General features: G+C 37.6%; 2 protein-coding genes across 15 annotated transcripts in view; one reads left to right on the top strand and one right to left on the bottom strand.

Moving 5' to 3' along the window:
- Window positions 1–1,741, top strand: LOC140751341 (uncharacterized). Its single transcript, XM_073085249.1, has one exon. It carries the CDS (start codon window positions 377–379, stop codon window positions 638–640), a length of 264 nt encoding a protein of 87 aa, XP_072941350.1. The 5' UTR covers window positions 1–376; the 3' UTR covers window positions 641–1,741.
- Window positions 1,742–11,457: 9,716 nt separating this feature from the next.
- Window positions 11,458–20,248, bottom strand: part of LOC140751235 (uncharacterized) — a 92,619-nt gene continuing 83,828 nt past the window's right edge. For 13 of the 14 annotated variants that reach the window (XM_073085111.1, XM_073085108.1, XM_073085109.1 and 10 more), the window contains 2 exons: window positions 15,780–16,301; window positions 11,458–14,329 (listed from right to left, as the gene is read on the bottom strand). In XM_073085111.1, the coding sequence (XP_072941212.1) occupies window positions 13,883–14,329; window positions 15,780–16,301 (969 nt within the window). In that variant the 3' untranslated portion in view covers window positions 11,458–13,882. Of the gene's footprint in view, window positions 14,330–15,779; window positions 16,302–18,186; window positions 18,854–20,248 lie in introns of those variants that run through there. The other variant, XM_073085122.1, reaches the window with a different exon arrangement.

Genomic DNA, 20,248 nt, shown 5'->3' with positions numbered 1-20,248 from the left:
CGCCGCCAACGTCACGTAGTCGAAATCGAGAGGTGAAGGTGCGAATAATGGAGAGGTGGCGTCCATATTTTGTTCATAAAATCGATTATCACCGGAGTTAGCAGCGCGACCGCCGACGTTCTGTCGTGAAAGTGAAGCAGTATAGTGTTTCGACGTGTCATCCGCGGAGATCGACAGCGGTTCGAGGCCGAAACACGGCGGATCGCGGAATCTAGAGAGGGTCCGCTCGCGGCCACCATCTTGTGATCGAGTGCGAGTACACGCCGCGCGCTCAACTCCGAGGGCGCCCAGCTACCGTAAAGTGATAAGTGAACTGTCCGACATAGTCGTCATACCGTAAACAGATCTTAAGAGAAGAAGCCTGCCAAGCGGGGAGATGAACTGCCCGGGACAACAACAGGTGCGGGGGCGCAGGCGTGCCGGCCGAACCCCGCTGCCGGCGGCGCTGGGCGCGGGGCTGGGCGCGCGCCGCGAGCGCGAGCGGCGCGAGGAGCGCTACGCGGCCAGCAAGTGGGGCGCCGCGCCCGCCGCCGCCGCGCTGCCGCCGCCGCCCACGCACTGGCGCCGCGAGGGCCGCTGCCGCCCCGAGCCCGACCGCGCGCTGCCCCTCAAGCTGCTGCTCAACGTCAGCGCGTCGTAGGCCCGCGCGCTCCCCGTAAGGACTCTAGTGTTAGTGCCCGCGGGCGCAGCCCCGGCCCGCCGCCCTAGCTCGGGGGGGCTGCGTCCGCGTAAGTCTCTCGTGCTAAGTTTTTTATTTTATAACGCGAAGCGCGTCGCGGACGCGCGAGGGGCGAAGCCGCCCGGCGGCAGCCGCGCGACTGCGCCCCGGCGTCGACCTAAATTCCGGCGTTAGGTATTATTTTGTGAAAATTTTAGTAGTTAAGTGCAGCCGCGCCGACGCGACCGCCTCCGACGCTGCCCCACCGGACTCCCCTTTAAAATATGAGAAAAACACAAAAAAATGTCGGGAGCCGGCGGTGCGGCGGCGGCGGCGGGCGCGTCCGCGCGGCCCCGGCGCTGCGCCCCTCGCCGCGCCGCCGCCGGGGGCCGCGCCCCCGCTGCCTCCAGGCGGTCCCGCGCGGACCGCTCGCATCGCTACTCGGTCGCTGCGGAGGGCGCGGCGCCTCTCAGCGCGCGGCGCACGGAACGTTGCATTTCTTTTTAAAATGAGGCGTTATATTATATTTTACGAGTGTGCGGCGGTGAGGCTCGCGGTGCCGGGCCGGGGCTCCGCCCCGCTAGTCGTATCGTTTATTTATCTTGAGACCAATGTATTTTTATTTGTAAGCGCCGGGCCCCGCCGCGGCGAGAGCTCCCCTGGGCGCAGAACACGCGCAACCACCTCGCCGGACCAGAGCTTTAAAAAAATAATTAAGTGAGCGGTGGCCCGGTGCCCTTAATTCTAGTTGTAGATTTTAAAATTAAACGATACGGTAACGTGTAAACTGACTGTTAACGATTGGAAGATTATATATGTTTGTACAGAGAATAGTAGAATATTATGATCTCAGCTGCGGGCGTCTGCGGCCTGTCGTAGGAGCTTCTGTGATGTACAAAAACAAGTATATTTGGAATTTTACAAGTTTTTATAATATTAGTTTGTAAAGAATACTTTTAAGTGAAGATGGTGGTGGGCGGGGTGCTTCGCCCCGCCCGCCGGAAGCCGCTCGCAGCGTCCCCGATCCCACCCTTCCCATCCCTCTGTCCTTCCCATCCCAGGGCTCTCCGGAGCCCGACAAAAGTTTCTTGTCTCTGAACAAACGTCAAAACTACTGCTCAGCTCGCCAGAGCAGAGCATTTTCAGCTCAAGATGTCGTCAGAAGATTATGAAGAGAAATCATGAAGGCCGACACCTAAAAAGAAAAGTACCAAGTATATACAAGATGGACTTTGGGGAAAGTACTGCACACTTGGTGAGTGTATTATAAAATGGTAGTATAGTTTTTAGGTACACAATTATTAATTACAAATACATTTAGCACCACAAGCTTAACTCTACGAATTACTGTTCAAAGAGGTTGGATTTTTTCACAGTTGGAATATAGCTTCCAAATAGTTTCCATCAAACTGAAATGCATTGTTACAGACTTATCTATAATCTATGTGCTATCTTTACTTGCAGTATTGACAATTTATTTCTATTAGGAAGACTGGACATAATTATGCCTCTTATTACTATTTCTGAGTTATAACAACAGTGCATATATATCAAAGATACATTGTTTACCAACTTTGTGCTCGGGTAACAAAATTTGTTTAGTATGTCATCTATAATAGAACTTCAATACTATTTACGGTTTATTAGAGATGTTTTCTACTCAACAGTGAGCACTTTTCATTACATGGGCTGTATGGTTGTTTCCTATTCAATTAAAAAAAATCATTAATAAAAATCAATATGCAATACATTTTATATATAAAACTCTCGTGTCAAAATGTTAGTTACTGTACTCCACTGAAATGGCTTTACCGATTTTCACCAGAATTTTACATGCATATTCAGTAGGTCTGAGAATCGGCTACTATTTTTCATACCCCTAAGCGATAAGGGTTGTTCACCTTTAATATTTTTTTATTCATATGGCAACAACGTTTGCCGGGTCAATTAGTAAAATATAGAAATATTGTTACACACAGTTTTGTACAAGACTATTGCACATAATTTTTTGCAATTTATTTTCCACATGTAATGAGGTAATGCAACTGTATTTGTATTTTCCTGTGTGCTATAATAATTTTGCAATTACTCAGTAACTTGACTGCTAATACTTCTGTATTTTCCAAGTAGTAGAATTAGTAGAAAATGAGTAAATTAGATCTGTCCCATTCGTCCCATTTTATGGAAATCTCTCTCAGATATATAAATTAGGGTCATTTTTTGTAGGCAAATTATAAATTATCTTTTTTTTATCACTTCTACAACAGGGTTGTGATGCAAGTTTGTGAAATTATCGATAAAAAATATCGATATTAGTATCGAATGCTGAATTATTAAATATCTCAAAAACGAACACTATCGGCTAGGGTACTTAATGACAAAACCTATTGCAAATGAGCTCTACTTTTACCCCTGCAAGGGAATGTATCGAATTTTCAGTAACCCTGTATATGAATATTTGATGTGATAATATTGTATGGATAAAACTATTAGGCAAGGATATCTTCTCATCATATTTTTAATATTGTTACCAGCTGATTAGCAAGTAGGTTATAGTTTTATCTGCATATTATTTTCAATCTTTTAGGAGAAACACTTCACTAAAGCCCGTTTTAATAATTGATTCATCCATGTTTTGCCAACTTAAGATCGACATTGACCATTTCTCAGTACTAGACATTGTCAAATATCGATCCTTGGTCGTTATTTCGATAGATTGCGTATTAATAACCGGTATGTCATAATAATGTGTAATAGTCGTTCTACTAACCACCAATTAACTTGGTAAATTTAACATACTCAATGATTAATACATTTTTTATGGCTAGCGTTGTGGTTAGCGATAAGTGTGTCACTTTTGCGACACGTTTCCTCAAATTTGCCCGTTTCGCAACGTACTTTAATATTACAGGATAAAGTACTAATTATTTATTTACTAAAACGAGTGTTCGTTGCTTCTACAGCATTTTAAATTGAAGGATTGGAACTGATTACATACTAATAATTCTTTTTAAAAAAAGACGTATTTTAAAAGACAATGATTTGAAAAGGGAAGTAGTGTAGCCTTTGTCATTCCCACAATTTGGATAAAATCAACGACACTTCATAATTATGTTCAAATCTCTCAACTCAAGCCTATTTATGGTAGGGGAACCCATGATGCTAAATGTGTAGAAACTCGAGCGTATTGGGACCTCTACGTTGTGTAGATTAGACGTTAGAATGAAGAAAAGGTTATATGATATTTTTCGACTAATCTGGGTGTTTCCTTATTCTGACGATTTGAAAAAAATTAGTATGAGAATGTACAAAGAATAATGTATTTTCCTAAAAATTAGCCTTTTCCTTTAGTTTGTGATACATCATCATTTCCCAGGGATTCATGCTAATAAGTGACACTATCAGATAGCAAAACAATACAGGGTGTGTTTTTTTCAAAATGATAATTTTGTTCACTAGTTCGACGTGTGGTAATCGTTAGATGATGTTAGATGATGATGATGTTTCCCGTTTTCTAGCATTATTTTTTTTATATTAAAAAACAAATTGACCGCGCTCGAGCATGTCGTGATCGATTTTTTGACTGTGCAAACCCCCCGACATATAAAGTTAATTTATGGTGTAGGATACTCTACAGGGTGTAAGGTATCTCCCATATCTTAGTCAGACGCGCTAGAGATACTCCCGAAGTCCTCTCTTGGGCTCCCCAACTATTAGGCTGCACAATACAATGTGCCAAGTAACCAGTTGCCAAGTAAGTTCGGGTAAAAAGGAGGAGGACCTTCAGGGACCTATCCTATCTAAGGTGACCACATGACCACATTATCGCGAACTCTAAATTAAAATAACAGAAAAAGTCAGCCAAGTGAGAGTCGGGCTTGCTAAGCTACCTCCGAATAATTAAATTTAAAGTTCAATTATTTTGGCGCGTTTGGGAAAAATCATGATTGAAATCATTTACTTAGAGATCAAAAATAAAGTAGGTGTGATAAAATAAATCATGATACTATACGTGGTAATTTTGCTACTTTTTGGTAATAGTAATTTCACTTTTGGCTACATAGATTATATAGTAAAGATTACTCGCTCCTAACAATTTCTTGTTAGGAGCGAGTAATATTGTAATCAGTTTTGACAATTGAAATTGTCACTGTCATCCATATTCTTGTTTGATTAATATAAAAAAATAGTTTTATAGGTTATTTACGAATGAAACGATATATCTCCGCGCTCTTTCTTCGATTTCGTGTTTTTGCACGATAAAAACGAAAACTACATCATAATTTTTTTAAAATATCTTTTTCCCTAGCCGGGAATCGAACGAGTTCATTTTGAAAAAAATACATCCTCTATATTATTCCACTATCTGCTAGTGTCGCTTATAAGGATCAAATTCTGGGAACTAATGTTATGTGACAAATTAAAGGAAAAGGATTTTTTAAAGAAAATACATATTTTGTTCATACATTGCCATACTAATCCTTAAGCATTATACATAACGTAGGTTCCACCATGCAAGGTATTGCATAGTGGAACCTTCGGTGAGCGAGCCCGACTCGCACTTAACCGTTTATTGGTTCAACGGAGCGGCCTCGGTTATTATAAACAAGATACGCATTTAGGTCAAATGTTTTGAACAAGATGTGTTGTTGTAACTCCTAACCCAGAGGTCATGATGATAATTACTGTTTTAATTCAAGAACTACCTACAATTTACAGATTACAGATATTCCATTGATAGTTGCAACCCCACAAACCTACTGACATTAGTGTTTGAAAAATATTAAGAAAATGTAATTTATAGATCATTTACGAAGGAAACGATATTTCTCCGCATTTTTTCTTCGATTTCGTGTTTTTGCATCACTTAACTGCACATGTCGGCATTGTTCCGCATAAATTACACCATGACAGCCATTAAACGTGTCCAAATACATACACACACTTTAAATTGTATAGATGCGTATCTATTATGAATCTGTACTTATTGTCTATAGTTTTTACAGTCCACTGCTCTGTCGTCTATGTTCTGTTGTCTATTGAGTTATTAGTGAAAACTGAAAATAAATGGCGCACCAAATTAAGAAACGGACTTTTGAATATACAGAAAAAACCCAAATAAAACTAACAAAACATTCAAACAAAACGGCTGACACATTGGCAGCCTTTAAGCCATTTAATGGCTTTCTTCAATTACAAGGCGGTGAGATATCTATACTTATTTATGTTTAATCTATTTAAAATTGAAATCTGCTAGATTAATTTTAGACTTGCGTGATCACCCTAACGAAAATAAGGCACAAGTTTTACCTACACTATGACAATGTTTTCGTGGAATTGTACAAGTTAATCATTTCTTTATCTGTGAATAAGTTTTATCAGAAACTCGTCACCCATTATCAGCTACTATCGCTTTGTTTGTAACAGATAACAATCATTTCTAATGATATAGGTATACTATAGTTCAATAACTTGCATCAGATTAAAAATAAAAGGTTTACGTCAGCGGATATTATGATAAGCGGTGTTAAAAATATCGTAACAAATAAATTCAACGTTTTGTTGCTATTCCTTTGATTTATTGTATTTATTGAATAACATATTATCTGGAGGTACGACGGAGTCTCCGCCAAGTCGAGTCAAATTTTTTAAAATAAATATGCATGCATCACTTACACTTTAGACGTAAAAGTTAATTTTTGAAACTGTGTAAATAAAGTTTTGCTAGTTTTTATACTTTATATCAACTTAGTAGACAAATTGTAGGTAATATAAATAACTGTTGTCGAAATCTTTTTGCGTCGGGAGCTGGACGGCTGACGCCCTTCCTTCCTTTCCTCTTTCTAATATAATATGTATACTTAAAAATCATAAGGGAGATACTAAGTATCTGAAGGTGGTGGAACCCTTTATGGTTCGACTCCGGCGGCACCACCGCCACACCTATTTCTGCCTAATAACAGCAGTGTTAGGCGCTGCTGTGTTCCTTTTTGAAGGGTGTGGTAAGGGAGACATACTTTTCCGAGGCGTTCCAGCTTAGTCCTTAAGGGTAGCGGCGCATCTGTGGCCGACCTCAGGTAGGAATATCTAATCCTATCTGGGGTTGATTACATACGTCCATGGGCGGCAGTAGCCACTTATCATCAGGTGGATTGCATGCTCGTCTGCTACTCCTATATTATAAAAAGACAATCTTCAGCTATAATATTATATTACATTACAAGACGTACACGTATCACTGTCACATCATCATCATTGTTTATTTGGTCACAGCACTATAAAGAACTGTCATCGAGAAAATAAAGAAATGGAAATATATATAACATAATTTATACATTATAACAATATTTATATATTTTCTGCAGAATGCCTAACAGTCACATAAATGCGCAAACAATCAGTGTATGGGCCACCTTAAAACATTTCTTAATTTGCAGATTCTTGTTATCATTGTTAACTTCTGTACTTTGGTCTGGACTCCGGAGGGCGTGGAAAAGCAAAAAGCGTTGCAATTTAGTCCACAAGTATAGTAACGCATATGCGACTAACTTCAGGTCAGTCCAATTCTATTTGGAGGTGATAACGATGTCATTATCCGCTGTTGTTCGAAGGTGGTAGAACCCTCTGTGGTTCGACTTCGGTGGCACCACGGCAACACCTATTTGTTCCTAATAACAACAGTGTTAAGCGCTGCTGCATTCCGATTTGAAGAATGTGGTATACTTTCTGGCATTCCAGCTCAGTCCTCAGGGGTAGGGGCGCATCTGTAGCCAACCTCAGGTATGTCTCTAATCTTATCTGGGGTTAATACAGATGTCCACAGGCGGCTGTAGCCACTTACCATCAGGTGGACTGCATACTCGTCTGCTACTCCTATATTATTACCCTAGCTGTGTTGTCATATAAATAAAAAAATGTTAAGGGTGAACAACCCTATCACTTAGGGGTATGAAGAATAGATAGTAGCCGATTCTCAGGCCTACTGAATATGCATATAAAATTTGGTGAAAATCGGTAAAACCGTTTCGGAAGAGTACGGTAACTAACATTGTGACACGAGAATTTTATATATAAGATAGTGTCAGTTCTAATCGAATATTGTGCCAGGTGAGAGTATCTATGCATCATCAGGTCTACGGGACCTTGGAACCCGGAATTAAGTAACAGTAGTTTCACGCTAAAGTATTTGTTATTTTTTGTTTTGTTTTCGCACCTGCTTTTTGTGATAGCTTACAAAATCGATTATAACCATTTATTGTTTTTCATCGTGTTGTTTTTCCTTTTTATATCGTGTAGTAATAACGTGAATACTGATTAGATAAGGTGGTAGAACACTGTCAACTCCGGCGGCACCACTGTCATGCCTATTTCTGTCTAGTAACAGCAGTGTTAAGCGCCGCTGTGTTCTGGTTTGAAGGGTGTGGCAAGGGAAAGATACTACCGAGGCGTTTCAGCTTAGTCCTCAGGAAGACTATTTGATCCTATCTGGGGTTGATTACACATGTGCATGGACGGTAGTAGCCACTTAGCTCAGGTGGACTGTATGCTCGTCTGCTACTTCTGTATTATAAAAAAACAGGTTCTAACACTTAAGTAAGTTTACCCGAGGACACTAGAGGCATTCTTAGTTCTCAAGGATATAATGCACATGGCCTCAAGTAGAATCCCACACATACCGCCGTCCTTCCCGGGGTAGCTTGCTGGACGGTTCGACTTCCCACTCTTGCCGCCTGCAACCCCTGAAGCCCCCTTTTAGTCGCCTCTTACGACAGGCAGGGGATACCGTAACCCTATTCTACTCCCGAGACTACAGGGACACTGCGCCGGGGGGCGCTATCTACGCCTTCGGCGTCTCCTTCTCCGCGCGGGATCGGCGCGCTCCCTAGCCCGTTCGGCGTCCTCTTTTGCGAGCATAACGCAGTCGCAGAACGCGACCACGCTATCCCACGCTTCGCCAGAACGGACCATTGCCACAACAACAGTCTCCGGGGAGAGGTCCGGCCCTATATTCTGCACCAGGAAAGTAGAATCTAATCCTATTCAAGGTTTTTGACGGCAGAAATCGGTTACAAATAGTTGAACTATATGCTAGTTTGAAGTCAATTGAAGTACAATTATACATAATTAGCAATAAGAATATCAGCAGTGGTTTGGTAAAACCACATGAAACTGCTGTCTACGTCACTCGAAACGAAAAAATTATATAACATAATAGTCGTGTTTAATAATTTCTGTTATATTTTAATATGTGGAGAATCCGCACGAGGTTTCATTCGTATGCAAGTATATGGGTTTTATTATATAGTTTTAATGACTAATGTTGTCAGTTTTAATTAGAAAAAACATACATCATCTTTCCCGTAGTTAATAACCAATCTGGATAGATATTGCCTACCAAAGAGCAACAATTGACATTATGTTAATATTGAACAAAGTTTCAATCTTTAGTAAGGAGGGAAAAAAATGGTAATAAATAAATTGATTATTTTGTATCTGTGGGCTCTGTGACCACAATATTTTTTTGTCTGCCAATCTCAGGTAGCTGGGGTTGATTACAGATGTCTATGGGCATTAGCCACTTACCATCAGGTGGATTGCATGCTCGTCTGCTGCTCCTATACTATTAAAAAAAGAACATGTAACTGTGATCAAAGTCTTGTTGGAGGTAGTCATCTATACTGATATTATAAAGAGAAAAACTTTGTTTGTTTGATTGATTGTAATGAATAGGCTCAAAAACTACTGGACCGATTTTAAAAATTCTTTCACCATTCGAAAGCTACATTATCCACGAGTAACATAGGCTATATTTTATATGAAATATATTTGATAAATAGATTTTGAGGCGGTACTAAGTTTGCCGGGTCGGCTAGTAAATTATATATATAGTCACATATACGGTACGGAGTAACGATATTACAATTACACGTAAGTAAGAACACACTAGTTATTAGAGGTATAACCATATCCCTGTTATGAAACTGTTCTTGCTGAAGTCTCCGACCAGAATGCTGCTCTCTGTTAACTCGAGCGCCGCCATGATATCCTAACTTGACATCCCCGCTGCATCTGTGTTAACTGTAGTCAAATGAGTGAATTATTTCAAAGTACTATTATAAAAATGCGATATCGTTATTAACCAAGCTTCGATAACATAACTGTTCGTACGCGCAAATTCTGAAACCCATCAAGCCAAAAATATTAAAATATATTGGGCCCACTAATTTGAATGATGTAGGATTGGGTTCAGCTTTAAAAAGGATATTATAGAGCTCGAACAATACTACCTTATTTAGCAGAATATAGTTATAAGTCCCTAAGCAAAAAGGAAAAATACATATGACCTCATTATTAAGGAAAACTATAACATATTTTATATAATGGTGTTCAAACGTGCACGCAGCACAACTGTTGTTACGTTGTTACTACCTTTCAAATATATAAAACAAGTTATTATCACCACATCATCATCATCAACCCATTACTGTGCCACTGCTGGGTACAGGTCTCCTCTCAGAATGAGGACTGCGCTGGCCAAGTGCGTATTGGTAGACTTCACATAACTTCGAAAGGTATTTTTTTATGATTTGCTCACGATGCTTCACCGTTTAGCAAGTGATAATTAATTTGTAATACGCACATAACTTTTGAAAAATCAGAGGTGCGTGCCTGGGATTTGAACCTTGGACTCCTTGACCAAGAGGACAAGTTTCTTAACCACTAGGCTATCACTGCTTTCTATTACCACCACAATAAACTAAATTTCCATTATTTTTATTTGAAGTAGTTTTAGGTATAAGTATTCTATAGCACGATCTCTTCCTTTCTAGATGTCGATAAATTTTAAAGATGAACAGCAGCATCATGCGAAACTATTCCATCTACTGCTGTACCCGTGGGCCGACGAATGAATATCTATTATGTATACTTAAATAAATAATGCCATATTCCCACCTGCATTTTGGTTTTTGGTCCAAACCCAAAGATAAGTTTAGATTTATGATCTGTAATTGAAGGAAGCCATTAAATGGCTTAAACGGCAGACAATTCCGTCAGGCATTTAATGGCTGTCATGGTGTAATTTACGCCGAACAATGCCGACATGCGCAGTTAAGTGGTGCAAAAATACGAAATCGAAGAAAAAGTGAGGAGAAATGTCGTTTCATTCGTAAATGATCTTAAAACTACATTTTGTTAATATTTTTTCAAACACGAAAATAGATGACAGTGACAATTTCAAGTGTTAACACAGGTTATATTTCTTGTTAGGAGTGAGTAATCTTTACTAATCTATGTATGTATACTTAAATAATGCCATATTCCCGCCTGCATTTTGTTTTTGGTCCAAAATAGAGAATTATTTTCTTGAATGTACTTTTGTCACTTATAGGCATACGGCCCGCGATCACCTCATGTAGTGGCCCATTTTGCAAGGTACCTGACTGATTGGATCAAGAAGGTGGTGGAACCCTTTATGGTTCGACACCGGCGGCACCACCGCCACACCTATTTCTGCCTAATAACAGCAGTGTTAGGCGCTGCTGTGTTCCTTTTTGAAGGGTGTGGTAAGGGAGACATACTTTTCCGAGGCGTTCCAGCTTAGTCCTCAAGGATAGCGGCGCATCTGTGGCCGACCTCAGGTAGGAATATCTAATACTATCTGGGGTTGATTACATACGTCCATGGGCGGCAGTACCCACTTACCATCTGGACTGCATGCTCGTCTGCTACTCCTATATTATAAAAAAAACAAAGGTTTACTACGATCATCAGGGGAATAGTGGGAATAGTAAAACAGGTTTATTTCTCCATTATATTATTTATTAAAATAATCAATTGGATCCGTAACTCTTAAGCCAACGTGATATAACATTGTCATTTAGCATTTAAAATACGCTTTTAGGCTAATTAAAATAAGGTGGACTTGTAACTTATATTAAACTTATTTATTTTTCATAATACCACGTATATCACGTTAACTTTATTTTTTATGACATTAATGTCTAATTTAAATTAATAATAAAAAGGACGCCGATTCGGCGTATTAATCTTGAGACACATTACAATGCCTCATATTTTGTGTCTAACCATTACAATCTAAGGCAGGCAGTGTTGTTCAACTTGTTTCGTAGCACGACCCCCTAAATATGTAAAAATATATCGTGACCCCTATCCTCAGGTATTTTAACTAAGATTTCTTTATGTTACGAATATCTAATATGTGCAATACCTATTATTAAAGATTGCATAATATTATTGTATATGATTAGTGAGTCTGCAAGAATCGTTTAACTTTCGACCGATTTCCATTTTCGAGTTCGATTTGCGATTCCTCAGGGGGCCGCGACGTAAACTTTGAAAAACACTGCACTAAGGGAATAGAAGAAATAATACCTTATTTTTTACAGCAATGCACAATTAGGGCAATTTCTACTTGTGTTTTTATGCTATAATTATAAGTTTTAACAATCAAAATAAAAAAAGAAATAAAAGGTTTTAAATTCACGAAATAAAGAAAGTTGACGATCATTTAAAAGCGATGAATAATATAACCAAATTGTAATTTTCCCGAAGTTTAAATCAAGCCAAACTTGGTGAAATAATAATTAAAAATAATAATTTATTAATTTTAGTTCTTCGAGCATTTTGTAATAAGCGAGATGTGGTAAGAAAAACAGTAAAAAATAATGTACTAAGCGTGATCTTGAACTAACGCAGGAAAAAGAAAACATTTTTTAACTTTTTCCGTCATATAAAAAGTTAAAAAAACCAGTAGATAGTTACACACAAAATAATTGTAAAATAAAAAAAAGTCACCCAGTCTTGTGTAAACATTACACATTTTACTAAAGAAAATAACACTTATTTGTAAAACACAAAAAGTTACTCTTCCACAGACATAAGAAAATTATAAGAGGGAGAATTATAAATCACAATTGATACGTAATCAATTTACACAATCTTTGCACCAACTTCACAAATACTTTTAGGTAGATTATTCTTATTATTATTATAAAATTTGTATACGGGGAAATGCTAGTTACAATTTTCAAAAATGTTAGAAGTCTATCTTCTAGTTCCTTTTTGTCGTAAAAAGTTTGCCCAAAATGAGATAGAAGTGGTGTAAAAAAAATATAGATTTTATTACATATAGATATTTTTAAAGTCGAAATGTACGTAATTTTTCATCTACAAACATAGATTAGTAAAGATACTTCGCCGCCTTGAAATTGAATGAAGCCACAAACGGCTTATTAGTAAGTTCTTTTTATGAATTCTTGACAAATAAAAACATTTTTAGAGAAAATTTACGAATAAATAACTAATACTGCGTAATTTACATAATAACTAAATAATTATTTCAGATATTTTAGGGACATTTAGCACGGAGACGTGTAAAAACTTTTTTACGCAACTATTTCAATTCTCAAAACTGGGTACATTTTTTTGTTAGGAGTGAGTAATCTTTACTAATCTATGTCTACAAAAGATAAAAATTTAATATTTTAAATTTAAGAGATATGTATTTAAAAAAAACTTATTTCTTGTCTATGATAATGTTTCTACGCGTCATTTTACGTACTCCACATATTTATATTAAAAACTTGAATCGATATATAAATCTCCCCTCTTAACATTTCTCCCTAGAAACGATATTTTTTTCGTTTAAGTCCTAGAGCGAATCAAATATTACGTAAGCAGAACCCGATCAGTTTTATCATTTTTTAATCCCCTCCTGCCCCTTTACTAGCAGAACTCACTGTTTACGTAAACCTTGGAAGTAGAACGTGGTAGAACCAACTATTATTTCTCAAAAAATCTGAAAAAATAATTATTGGTGGCGCAATCACCATCTAGACGTCATCTATACATATAAATAAAATTGGAGTGTCTGTTTTTAATATTGAAATAACCGCTTTTTACTACATGCATATGAATACGGTACATACAACAAAATAACATTTTTTACAATTTTTGTCTGTCTGTCTGTTTGTTCTGACTAATCTCTGAAATGGCTGAACGGATTTTGACGGGACTTTTATTGGCAGGGAGCTGATGTAATAAGGAGTAACTTAGGCTACTTATTTTTAGAACTAGCTGAGCCGAAATAACGAAAAGCTGTGAAGAAATAAGGCAAAAATAGCTAGACAAAAATAAGCGAATAAACCCCCCAATCTCCTTTAATGCTTACGTAATTTTAACAGCCTTTAGTACCGGAAAAATCTAAGCCTGAGTCGCCACAACGGTGTTAGCCTCCAAGAACGGCATGTGCTCATTTGCCACCGTCATGACGAGCGACGGCTGATAGTCCGTCCCCACTTTTTCGATAATCACATTAGTTTGTGGCACCGGAGTTGGCTTCGACATAAACTTGATCTTCCCTCTCATTATCGTGTTAATTATATCCATTTGTAGTTGCGTGCAGAGTTCGTTGGGTAAGGGTTTCATTAGACATGTGACATATTTTCCGAATTTCTCTATTTCGTCATCGTCGACGCCTTTTTCGTCTTGCGTCGTCATTAGCCTCCGTTTCCTATGTTCGCTCTCGTGTTTCTTGTCCGGACCGTCAAGTTTCTTCAGCCTGATCTCCTTAAGCGTTTTCGTGTCAGAGTCCTGTAGGTACACCACTTCTTCGTACGTTTGTTCGTTCGCGTCTGTTTCTGTTGTTTTCTAAAATAAATGTAACGTTACATTCATCTGTAATTTTAAGTCTAATTGGACGTAGTTATGCAAAACGGATCCAACCCACAAAACCAGTTTTTTTTAGTTACTATCACATATGGCATCTCTACATCAACTTTCGTATATGCAAAAAATGTTCAAGCTGCATGGTACATTTTTACACGCTCTATATTAGCTTCACTTGGATGTTTGTCAGTAACTCCGTTTTTCAGTAGAAAGAGATCAACATACATCCTTATAATTATGACGCTTTGTGGATGCTTAATGTGAACAGCAGTATAAATAAAATAATAAATAATATTTAAAGAAACTAAAGAACACGCTTTTATAAGAAATTTAACTAAAAAATAAATATAGTTTAAAAAACTAAAGTACACGCTTTTATAGAAATCAAACTAAAAAATATAAAATAAACTTTTTTACAATTAAATATATCTTTTTTTTTGTTGTTAATATAATTTTTTATAAAAAAAAATCTAAGTTTATTTTATATTTTTAGCTTGATTTCTATAAAAGCGTGCACTTTAGTTTTTTTAAACTATATTTATTTCTTTTAAAATATACAGATATCAGTGATACCAACCATGAATTAAGCAATTTAACTTTTACTAAAAGACCTATTTTCTCAAATCTAGTTTTTGTGGTTGGATCTATTTTGCATAACTACGAATAATTTACTGTTTAAAAGGCTCGTTAACTGCAGAAGTTTGAAACAGGAGTATAAGTCTGTTTTAAAAATGTGATGATCTTACTAAATACAAAGAAAACACCTATTTCTGCAGTGTTAAGTGCTACCGTATCCTGGTTTGAATAATATGGTAAGTGAAAGACACACAAGGCGTTTTAACTTTGTCCGCCTTCCCCGATCTCAAAAAGAACCCCAATTATGTTTTGGATTCTCTATGCGACAATGACCTCTTACTATCAATCAGACTGCATACCTATTTGTTATTTCGAATGAATGATTTTTATTCATAAAAATATCTATAGGCAACAGTCACCTCTGAAACTTAACATCAACTACGCGCCAATTGCTATAATTATTATAAAACATATTTCTTTTTTAAATATGTAAGGAAGAATGAAAGAAAACAAAATATTTCCCCAAAAGTTCGTACATAAGGTGGTATGTAAAAACAAGCACAACACTTTGTGGTTCGACTCCGGCTGCACCACCGCCACACCTATTTCTGACTAATAACAGCAGTGTTAGGCGCTGCTGTGTTCCTTTTTAAGGGTGTGGTAAGGGAGACATACTTTTCCGAGGCGTTCTAGCTTAGTCCTCAGGGGTACGCGCATCTGTGGTCGACCTCAGGTAGGAATCTAATCCTATCTGGGCTTGACTGCATGTCCATGAGCAGTAGTAACCACTCACCATCAGGTGGACTGCATTCTCGTCTGCTACTCCTATATTACATATAAAAAAATAATAACTCACCTCTGCCCCATCATCAGCTATTTGCATGTGCTGTACCTTCCCTTCATTCATAACGACAAACTCTGCTTGTGCATTGCTATCCGAGGTCTCCATGGGTTTCGCCATATACTTTATCTTCGCTGTCATTATTAAATTTATCATATCCATTTGCAATTGCGTACATAGTTCTTTTGGGATCGTTTTCATTAAGCACACAACGTATTTCCCGAACTTTTCAATTTCTTCATCACCTTCACCATTTTCTTTAGCTGGAGTTTCTTCTTCAACGAACATGGACATACGCCGTCTCTTCCTCCGATCAATGCCATCTGTTTTGTCTCTTTCCTTCTTCTCCTTTTCCTTCTCCCTCTCTCTCTCCCTCTCCTTCTGTATTACCGGCGTTGAGGTCTCCAGTTTCTTGGGTCTGACTGGCGCTACCTCCTTCTTGGTGCTCTTCGAGTCCGAGTCGTATAAGTACACCACTTCCTGGTAAGTGTTGTTTGGTTCTGACTCTTCCACGTCTGACTCGTCATTTGAAGGTTTCTAGAACAAAAATAAAACAATATTAAATACAAACAGTTAACAATTTAGCATACTCTACGTTTATTATAAATATAACGTTTATGGATCGGTTATTTGTTGCTAAAATCAAACTTCGGTTAAATTTCAACCGAGTTCACAAAAACGTACATCCGTTAAAATTTCCGTTTAGTAATCATAAATGTTTATAATTTTAGACTAAAATTATCGCGGAATTGGGATATTATACATATTATCTTATATATAAAGTTCTCGTGTCACAATGTTAGTTACCGTACTCCTCCGAAACGGCTTTACCGATTTTCACCAAATTTATATGCATATTCATTAGGTCTGAGAATCGGCTACTATCTATTTTTCATACCTCTAAGTGATAAGAGTTGTTCACCCTTAACATTTTTATATTTATATGGCAACACAACGTTTGCCGGGTCAGCTATTATAAATGTTTGTTTGGTTGCAAGCGCACAAACCCTCGCTCCGAATCTTTTAAGACCAGGGATATTATGCAGCGTCGTTACCGCAGCCGAAAGATATCCGAAAAAGTGTAATCGAGACCGTAAATGACGTAAAAGATTCGAATAATTTCGGAAAAAAAACAGAGTATTGTCTGTTGCACAGAGTATAAATGAAGTTGATGACTATTATGTTTTCGCCCGACCAATCCTGCACTGTTCAATTATTTTACAAATAAATAAATATAGTTCAAAAAACTAAAAAACACGCTTTTATGATAATATCAACTAAAAAGTAGAAAATAATTTTCAATCTAGGAATCAATTAAGGAACAGTAAATAGTATAATTGTGAAAAAAGCGGGGGTTGCTCCATTTATCAGTTTTCGAAAAGCACCCCACAGTTTTCCTTGATTCCTAGATTGACAATTATTTTAGGGAAATAACATAATTATTTTCAAAACTAAAAAATCAATTTAGTAACTTTGCGATGAAATTTCTCTAAGGCGCACATACAAACTCGCCTCGAAAATCGTTAATCGTGAGGATGTTGATAAGGACAATGGTACAAAATTATTAAAATCGTGTATTGTCATCGGTTTTTGATAATTCTTCAAAATTTTTAATTAAACTGAAAGTTCAAAGTGGATAGAAATCGGGTTCAAAATTGTTACATACATACATACAACCCAAGCTAATAAAAGCGTGTTAAAAAGTGTGTGTGTACTCATGTACACGCGTTAAAAGTTATACTTCTTTGGTATGTAAATATGTAAGTAACGTTTCTACTTGAAGGTGGTAGAACCCTTTGTGGTTCGACTCCGGCGGCACCACCGCCACACCTATTTCTACCTAATAACAGCAGTGCTAGGCGCTGCTGTGTTCCGGTTTGAAGGGTGTGGTAAGGGAGAAAGACTTTTCCGAGGCATTCCAGCTTAGTCCTCAGGGGTAGCAGCGCATCTGTGGCCGACCTCAGGTAGGAATATCTAATCCTATCTGGGGTTTATTACAGATGTTCATGGGCGGCAGTAGCCACTTACCATCAGGTGGACTGCATGCTCGTCTGCTACTCTTATATTATATAAAAAAAAAAAATGTAAAATAACTAAAATACAATAGTGATCAACGATAATTAAAATGAATTGTAGTATATCTTATTTAAAAATACATCTTTACAACGTAACTAACTCAAAAATATAAATATCGAATGTACGAGTATGTCATGTAACTATGTAATATTTATAATTTAAAAAATTAATCAATATTTGTACACCGGACAAACAATTCCTTTTTATATATATGTAAGTTGTGACCGCGCAGCTTCGGTGCGCAGGTTCACTGATTCTGTGGCTAACTTCACCACGTCATTTTCTCTCAAATTCACTCTCATCCAAACGCGCCAAAAGAAGTATAACTTTAATAAATTTTACTTACATTTAAGAATGTTTCTTGTTTATTCCTTAATGTCCTTAAGAATTCATCGGCAGTGGTAAACCACGAAACCTTTGGTTTATATACAGAATCCTGAGCGCCTGAACGAATGCTTTTTTCAATTCTCTTTATTTCTTGATAATAGGATGATCTCAAATTTTTAATTTTTTTTGGTATATCTTTGATCGAGAGGCCAGGTATATTGAGCGTTTCCCAAATTTCTTTGTATGCGCTTTCTCTGGCATCTCGATTTTTATATAAATCACTTGTTACATTCCACAAGCATGGGTAGTCTTGATATGTTTCTACCAATTGAAGCATTTGTAAATCGGTAAAACGATCAGCCATATTGCTCTCGCGCAACGTCAATTCCCATTGAATAACATTCGTAAACTAAGCCCCCGCAGCCCGCACTACGCTTGCTTTACACCGACCGACGAATTTCATTGGTTGTTAAGGCCGCTTGCGGGGAGCACCCGCATGCTGTATATCGACCACTAGCCGGTGGGTCGTTGAAGTTTTTTCCGTCAACGAAACGTCAACGTTAATTTCAGTTGATCAACTAGTTAATTTCGTCAACGAGTTAACTGCTACTAATTTCAACTTGCATCAATAATAAACGGTGTTTAACTATGCTGCAACGATCAACGCGTCTCTACTGACGTGCGGTAAATGTTATTTTAGAAACAATTTGACGTAGTGTGTATTATAAATATCAATTCTCGATATTTATAATTATTTATTAGTAAATTATTAGATATATTCTACATAATTGGTGTTCAAATTATGTTATTATACCGACAATCAAGATTTTTAACGTAGGTTTAATTCTAAATTTAAAGTTGTATTTAATTAACGTTGAAACTAACGAAACGTTTCGTTCAACGTCGTTGACGAATTTAACTAGTTAATTTCTATTGGGTTAACGTTATTCGTCCAATCGTTGAAAGTGAATCAACGGTTGATTTAACTAGTTGATTCAACGACCACCGCTATCGACTACATATTGACGACGCACTTTCGCTAGTTGTTATACCGTATTCGGGGACTCCCCGCATGCTGTTTATCGACCGAGTTATCGACCAATGAAAATTATGTGGCAGAATGATTTTTAATCTGTGGTGCGGTGAGGCGCGGTGCGGCGTGGCGGGAGAAATTGAGTTTTGGCGGGAAGCTAATTGTCATAATCGTCATTGTTATAAAGTATTTATGAAAATATCATCCTCCAAATGTTTCTTTTATTGTGATACACTCAAGAAATATAGCTTTATAATGAGCAATAAACCCTACTCTCTGCTTTGTCTGTCCAAAACTTTTTCGATTAATATACAAAATAGGGTTAAACGGTGATGTAAAGTTGAGAGACAACGCGTTGTAACTTATTTATTAGATAACTTAGTAATCGGCGTCAGAAGTGAATATATATTTTAGAGTAGTTTTTGCTCGCGGCTTCGCCCGCGTTTAAAAGAAAATAATGTACTAACATACTAACATACATAAAACTGAAAATTCGTACCTTCAACTTTGCTAAAGCTCATATTGCTCATTGCTTGATCAAATTCATAGTTTACGACTCAATGCTTATTAATATAGATTAAAATAATCGATGTTTTGGGTCCAAAAGATCGATTCTCCGATTAATCTATCTTAGATCGCCATCCCTAGTTCCCGTGGGATTTCCGGGATAAAAACTATCCTATGTCCTTTCTCGGGTCTCAGACTATCTTTGTACAAAATTTCATTAAAATCGGTTCAGTGGTTTAGGCATGAAGAAGAGACAACCAAACAGACAGACAGTCAGACAGAGTTACTTTCGGATTTATAATATTAGTACGGATTGTTCTGATTCTATTGGTGGAAATAACCCAAACTCTAAAGCTCATTAGTTTTTAGGTCAATTTAGACGTTAAACAACATACAAATCGAGTCGATAACCTCTTTCCTTTAAAAATTAGGTAAAGGCCCTAGCAGCCATGCTAGTTATCCTGCGTGCACCTTAAAGATGACAGGATGGAGTAGCTCCAGCTCCATCTCGAACCGAGATGGGTCCGGACCCTGACAAACG

The sequence above is a fragment of the Epargyreus clarus genome, unplaced genomic scaffold (assembly GCF_041222505.1).
Source record: "Epargyreus clarus isolate Ecla_fem2 unplaced genomic scaffold, WU_Ecla_fem_2.2 ptg000022l, whole genome shotgun sequence".
Classification (NCBI taxonomy): domain Eukaryota; kingdom Metazoa; phylum Arthropoda; class Insecta; order Lepidoptera; family Hesperiidae; genus Epargyreus; species Epargyreus clarus.
Note: the sequence above shows the minus strand (reverse complement) of the source record. Positions and strands in the feature narration are given on the sequence as shown.

Coding starts and splice junctions, on each gene's coding strand:
- LOC140751341 (XM_073085249.1), top strand. CDS start 377: ATGAACTGCCCGGGACAACAACAGGTGCGGGGGCGCAGGCGTGCCGGC.